Raw genomic sequence first — 7,146 nt, forward strand, 5'->3', positions numbered from 1 at the left:
ATGGATAGACCTGGACGGTATGATGCTTAGTGAAATAAGCCAGACAGAGAAAGACAAATGCTGCATACTTTCACTTACATGTGGAGCCTAATAAATAAGACAAATTAATAAATATAACAAAACAGAAGTAGGCTCACAAATGTAGAGAACAAACTAGGGGCTACTGGAGGGTGGCAGGAGAGGGAAGGGCAGTGGATCAATAGAGGGGTAGGGGATTAAGAGGTACAAACTCCCATGCATATTATTAATAAGCTACAAGGAGATACTGTACAGCACAGAGACTGTAGCCAGTATTTAAGGATAAATTAAATGTAGTATAATCTGTAAAAATATAGAATCACCATTTTATATCTGAAACTAAGTTAACACTGTAATCAACTATATTTCAGTAAAATAAATAAGTGTAATATGTAAATCCTATAGGTTTTTTTTTCATTCAAGTGATACTCTCATTTACTCCACAAAAATCACTTTTTTGACTTTTCTGGTTTCTGTGCCAAGTTGCAGATGGCATGAGCTAGATGTAAAAGCTGTTTTATGTACAAAGTTAAACTATTATTTTCAGCAGTTAGCAATATTTCAATTCTGCTCACTCAAAATACCTTTCCCTTACAAAAGAGCTTAGCTGTTTTATTTATGAATCAATAGAATAACCAACACAAATTAAGTTAATATTTAATGAGCCTTTGCTACCTGTCAAGTACAATGCTAAGACTTATTGTTTATCCTCTCATCCGATTCTTGCAACAATACTGTAAGTGCAAATCAACAATCCTGTCAGTACACATTATTAACTTTCTTTCAAAATGAGAAAATCAGGGCTTACAGGATTTAAGTTATTGGTCACAGTTTTAGAGATAAAGCCAGTTTTGATCCCAAGTCTGTCTTTAAAAGTCTATGCTTTCAATCACCTTTGATATTCTTTCTTTCCATAATAGAAGAAGACTATCATATTTTAGTGAATTTGTACTCATAGTGAACTTTGATGACATCAAACATAGTTTCAATTGTTAGTTAACTTTATGATATTTTGCAATATTGAGCAGGGAAAATCTCTGGTCTTTATTTTTTTTTGTAAAATTCTTTTGACATGTAAAAAACCAGTTTGATTCCTTATGAATTATCATTTACTAATCAAACTATTCAATATTTCTTTTTTGAGATTGCCTATAACTTATATAATAATTTGGTAAAATTAACACCTTTACTAGATTTCAATTCTTCCAATTTAGGTGAAATGATGAATTTTCATATATTAAACAAATGTTTATGCTTTTCAGTAGTTTTACATTTCTGCCAAATATATAAGGTCAGGAATATTTCTTACCAAGTTTAATCGTAAATATAAATATATTAATAAACATAATTATGTGAATCTGTGTATTTGTGTATATATATGAAGATGTGTATACCTATATATTTATACACACTTGACCCCTGAATAATGCTGGTTAGGAGTGATGACCCTCTGCTCTCTTGAAAATCTGGTCTAACATATAGCTGGCCCTCTGAAAATATGGTCGCTTTGTAATCATGGTTCTGCCACCATGGATATGACCAACAGCAGATTGTGTAGTGCTATAGAATTTAACATGGGAAAAAACCTGAGTATAAGTGGACTGTGCACTCAAACCTGTGTTGTTCAAGGGCCAACTATATAATAAATTTCTTTGTGGTAGTATAAAGTTTGGGAAATTAGTAATTTTAAAGTTTGTAGTGTAAATCAGCACAATTTCCCAAGAAGTCCATTAAAGATTTGTTGAAATAAAATCCTTAACATCACACACATATTTGGACAAATTAGCTTCATCTCTACAACTTTATAACTATAGAGTTTTATAAAACTGACATAGCCAGAGAGACAAGCCACAAGTTTTTCAAACTAAGAGTACAGGAAAATAGAAAGGATGTATTATTCAATTAAAATAATTTGTTAAAAATATGTATAGCAGAATCATAATCATATAATTTTAAAATAAATTACATATAAATGTATGTATAATATATATATATGTTAATACACCAATAGTGCTATATGCATTGGTTAAAGGTAGAAGAAAAAATACCCCAAAAGTTAACTGTATTTTTCAGTGATTAAGTGAGATTATAGCAATTTGTTTTCTTTGTGCTTTCCTACTTTTTTATATTAACTTAACAATTAAGTTGCCATTGTTTAGTATTAAACTTAAATTGCTTTTAGAAGAATGAAAGAAGCTATAAAAATAATAACTGCAAAAGAGTATGTTCAAAATGATATGTTGATTAACTTGTAATACCCAGTAGACTGACTTTATTCTACAGGGAATCTTTTGGGAGCATTGAGGGAGTTTCACTATTACTTTCACAAACAGATTTGAAGATGGGAGAATATAAATACCTGTCCTTCTAAACTGAATTTCTCAATGAAGATTAATATGAGATGAATAACTGTTTTTGACATTTTTTGGCATTTTGAAAGTTCTTTATGAAAATTTACATTTCATGGCATCTTTGCATCCTCTTATGGGGATTGGGTAAGAATGCTGTTTTATTGTCATTATTCTTCCCATAATAAAAAGTGATAGGGTATATCATTTTAGTACCAAAAGTTTCTCAGGAGTTGTCAAAATATCTGAAAAAAATTTTCACTTACCTAGCAAATGGAAGAGAGAGCAATCCTGAATAGTTAAAAAAAAACTATTATATTCAATCCTCTGAACCTTATGGATACAAGCTATATACCTATAGAATGAATTTGTAGATTTGAATTCATGCATATGAATTTGAGCCTGTGTGCTTAACTTACATTCTCTGCTACTTAATTGGCGAAGAGGAGTCACAGACTCAAACTGTGGACAGATGTTCCTTAGAGAATCCAGTACTACAGATGAGAATCTTAGAATAAGGTCACAAAGTGGCTTAGGTATAATCGTTCAGTAATTCAGAGGTAAAATTGAGACTCAAAGCCACAGAAATTTTGTTACATTTTTGTGAACATTGTTTTTTTTTTTTTTGCCAAGATGAGTTACTGAGCCAATCTATTTATGAATGTCTGTAAAAGAGGAATTCATTCTAGCCTTTACCTTATTGTCACAAAATTTGGAAGTTTTGCCAACAATGATGAATCATAGAGAGCTTTTAAGAGGTGTCTCTGCCTTTGTCTTCAACCTGGTCCTCGTTTAGATTGCATTTCTCTGGAGACAGGCAGAAAGGAATTCATTGTATCTACCCCAAGCCACATCTCATTATCATATTCTGGGCAGAGTGAAAATGAAGACAATCTGCCCCTTTCAGCGATATGCAGCAGTGTGCTTACTCATAAATGACTACTGCCGCTGCTCGCAGACCTTTTGAAAGTCTAATATAAATCTCAAACAAGTTTTTTTCCCCCATCTCTTATGAAGTTGCAGAACTGTTTTCCTCAACACAACACCCCTCCACCTCCTTTTAAAGAAAAAAGAAACCTCTAGGTTCCTTCCTGTAGAAAATACCCCAATTCTTCTATACACATTTACTGTTCAAATATTTATCTTGTTAGAACTTAATTCACAAACCCTATCTTTCTCAAATTTTCTGCATTGTTTCTTTGTTTTTTGAAGTGCAGTGTAGGCACTTTCAGAAAATGTTTCAGGCTGCCATAGACTTCTAGTGAAATCTAGTTACATTCTGAAGAATTGGCAACTAGATTATAGAAATAAAAATTTGTGCTGGAATGACTCCCACATGACTGGATATGTAATAAAAGTCAGGGAACTGTGCATTCAAGTCTTACATGTATTCTCTTGCATGGTTATATACTTAGATCGGCTGTTTCTAGAAAGCTAGGCCCTTCTTCCAGAGAAAGCAATGGTACCCCACTCCAGTACTCCTGCCTGGAAAATCCCATGGACGGAGGAGCCTGGTAGGCTGCAGTCCATGGGGCTGCTAAGGGTTGGACACGACTGAGCGACTTCACTTTCACTTTTCACTTTCATGCATTGGAGAAGGAAATGGCAACCCACTCCAGTGTTCTTGCCTGGAGAATCCCAGGGACTGGGGAGCCCGGGGGGCTGCCGTCTATGGGGTCGCACAGAGTCGGACACGACTGGAGCGACTTAGCAGCAGTAGCAGCAGCAGACCCTTCTTCAGCTAACTAAGGCAAGGATGTGGATGTACCAAATATATTTTATATTCAGAAATGTATACTCTTTGTCGTTGATAAAATGCATTGTGATGATGTGGACTTAGGTTTACCCTGGGGTTTGCATAGGATCTAGCCTGTGCATTTGCTTCCCAGGACTATACAGTTAACAGGTATTAATACATGTGTAATTTGGAGCACTTTTCTCCTTACCTATCTTAATTTAGCCACTGCCTATTAATGTGTTTCGTTTTCTCTCCTCATTTGATTGGGATTTAAACAAAATTTAGGTTTTTACTATTTGACTCCAGATATTCAAAACAGCAGGTATTTTTCCACTGTGGTATCTTTAATAATGTTACATTCTATCCTGATTTCGATAGTTTCACTTGTAATCTCAAAAAAAGGAAGGGAAGGAAAATTCTTATAATTGTTTTGGAGTTATATGCTTCTGACATATTAAAAACATTCTTGATTAACTGCACTAACTGTCTACATTGGCAGGTACTGCCAAAGCTCTTAGATTCTCGCCACACCCCACCCCCACCCCCCGCCCTGCCACCCCACCACCTCTACTTCTTAAAGGAGGGCTTATTTTAGCTTTACTGGTAAAATGCTGAATTAAAGTTTCTGTGAATGACTAAGCTAGGAAGAACAGTGTTCTAGCTTAGGAAGAACTAAATAAATGTTTGATGACTAAATGAATGATTATGCTCACATATAAGAATTTATTCAGTAAAATTAAAAAGAATCTATTTGAAATTTGGTTTTACTTTGAGGCATGTATAACCAAAAGAGTCTATTAGGAATTTGGGGTAATTTTTTTATGAATACACAATCAAACAACATAATGGTAATGGACAGGACACAGCAAAAATGAAATTTTAACTTACTATATTACTACTTTACCCATTAATGTCTTAATAGGAAATAATGAAACATATCAGTAGTACAAAAGTATAGCTCATTTTTTGGTTCAATAGGAAAGTTACAATTGAGTTTTTAAGAAAGAGTGAAAACACTCTTGAACCTCAACAGTTCTCACTTTTTGGAGATTATAGACTAAAACATACTATATACTTTTTATTCTTAACTTTGTACATTTCACTGTGAATACATTCAATTTCAAGGTATTAATGAGTGAAAGTTATGGACTAAGTCAAGTGGTGTTAACATCTTACTCCATTAACATTTAAGTAAATGTATATATTTTTAAAACCTTTAAAAAACCCCTTTATCCTCAAAATTCTTTATAATATACTTAATACTCTTAGAGATTTCCCTGATGGCTCAAGCATTTAAGAATCTGCCTGCAACGTAGGACACCTGCATTCAGTCCCTGGGTCAGGAAGATACCAGGGCGAAGGGAATGGCTACCCATCCAGTATTCTTGCCTGGAGAATTCCATGGACAGAGGAGCCTGGTGGGGTACAGTCCATGGGCTCACAAAGAGTTGGAAATGATGGAGTGACTAATATTAACACTCTTAAGTGTGTTTTAAAAAAGAAAGACCTTATACCTTTATATTTGTTCAGCACAGAGCATCTGAAATGTAGAAATATGAAATTGCAATCCAGTATAAGTTTTCATGAACCTTGATTAATGTTTTTCCTTTCAATTCTCCATTGTAGTGATTAGCCTGAGTGGATATGATGGAGGCAAACAAGACTCTGGTGACGGAGTTTGTTCTCACAGGACTCACAGATCTCCCAGGGCTGCAGGTCCCCCTGTTTCTGGTGTTTCTGATCATCTACCTCACCACCATGGTGGGCAACCTTGGGCTGATTTTTCTTATCTGGAAGGACCCCCATCTTCACACCCCCATGTACTCATTCCTGGGCAGCTTGGCCTTTGCAGATGCTTGCTTGTCATCTTCTGTGACTCCCAAGATGCTTGTCAACACCTTAGACAAGAGTCAAATGATGTCTCTCTTTGAGTGCATGGCCCAATACTATTTTTTTGGTGCCAGTGCCACCACAGAGTGTTTCCTCCTGGTGGTGATGGCCTATGACCGCTATGTAGCCATATGCAACCCCTTGCTTTACCCAGTGGTGATGTGCCACAGACTCTGCACTTGGTTGATAAGTGCATCATATGCAATTGGTTTTCTGCATCCTATAATACATGTAGGATTATTATCTAGATTATCTTTCTGCAGGTCTAATAGAATACATCATTTCTACTGTGAAATCTTGCCACTTTTTACAATTTCTTGCACTGATCCATCTATTAATGCATTAGTGGTTTTTATTTTTTCTGCTTTTATACAGGCTTTTACTTTTATGGGTATTATAGTCTCCTATACTTGTGTCCTCTTTGCCATCCTGAGAAAGAAGTCTGCAAAGGGCAGGAGCAAAGCCTTCTCCACGTGCAGCGCCCACCTTCTATCTGTTTCCCTATTCTATGGCACTCTCTTCTTCATGTATGTGCGTCCGGGGTCTGGCCAGGATCAGTATCAGGATAAAATGTATTCACTGTTCTACACAATTATAATTCCCCTGCTAAACCCTTTTATTTATAGTCTAAGAAACAAGGAAGTTTTAGGTGCACTTGGAAAAATAATTAAAAAATAAACATTTATCAAAAAAACTTTCATAGTCTTTCCTTTTTACTCTCCATTTACATAAAGTATAATAACTGGACCTGGGTTTTGCACACAGGGGCCAGCTAAGTAGTTGTTAAACCAATTAATAATAATATTTAGATTAGATATGCTTGCCTTACTTATAAGTGAACCTAGGACCACAAAATAACTGATGAACAGGGTAAGATATCACTTACTTGTTGGTTTAAATCCATTCTTATGAATGAAACTGCAGTTCTCAAATTACTAAGCTTGAAATATGTATAAGCTCTTCTATTTCCAGATACACATGTTTTAAAATTTTTATGAACTTACATGCTTTTAAAGGAAGACTCAAGTCCATGTGAAATTTCTATTTATAAATTACTCATGCCCTCCAAAATAATTCCTGAGCACATAATTTTTCAAAACCTTCTCTTCAGTTAATACTTATAATGAAACTTGAGGTAGTTAAATGAACATG

The 7,146-nt window shown here is 34.8% G+C and overlaps 1 protein-coding gene across 1 annotated transcript; it reads left to right on the forward strand.

Moving 5' to 3' along the window:
* The first annotated feature begins 5,739 nt into the window (after nucleotides 1-5,739).
* On the forward strand, nucleotides 5,740-6,672 carry LOC138430451 (olfactory receptor 5AC1-like). Its single transcript, XM_069572658.1, has one exon. It carries the CDS (start codon nucleotides 5,749-5,751, stop codon nucleotides 6,670-6,672), a length of 924 nt encoding a protein of 307 aa, XP_069428759.1. The 5' UTR covers nucleotides 5,740-5,748.
* Nucleotides 6,673-7,146: the final 474 nt, after the last annotated feature.

This window comes from Ovis canadensis, chromosome 1 (assembly GCF_042477335.2).
Source record: "Ovis canadensis isolate MfBH-ARS-UI-01 breed Bighorn chromosome 1, ARS-UI_OviCan_v2, whole genome shotgun sequence".
Lineage (NCBI taxonomy): Eukaryota > Metazoa > Chordata > Mammalia > Artiodactyla > Bovidae > Ovis > Ovis canadensis.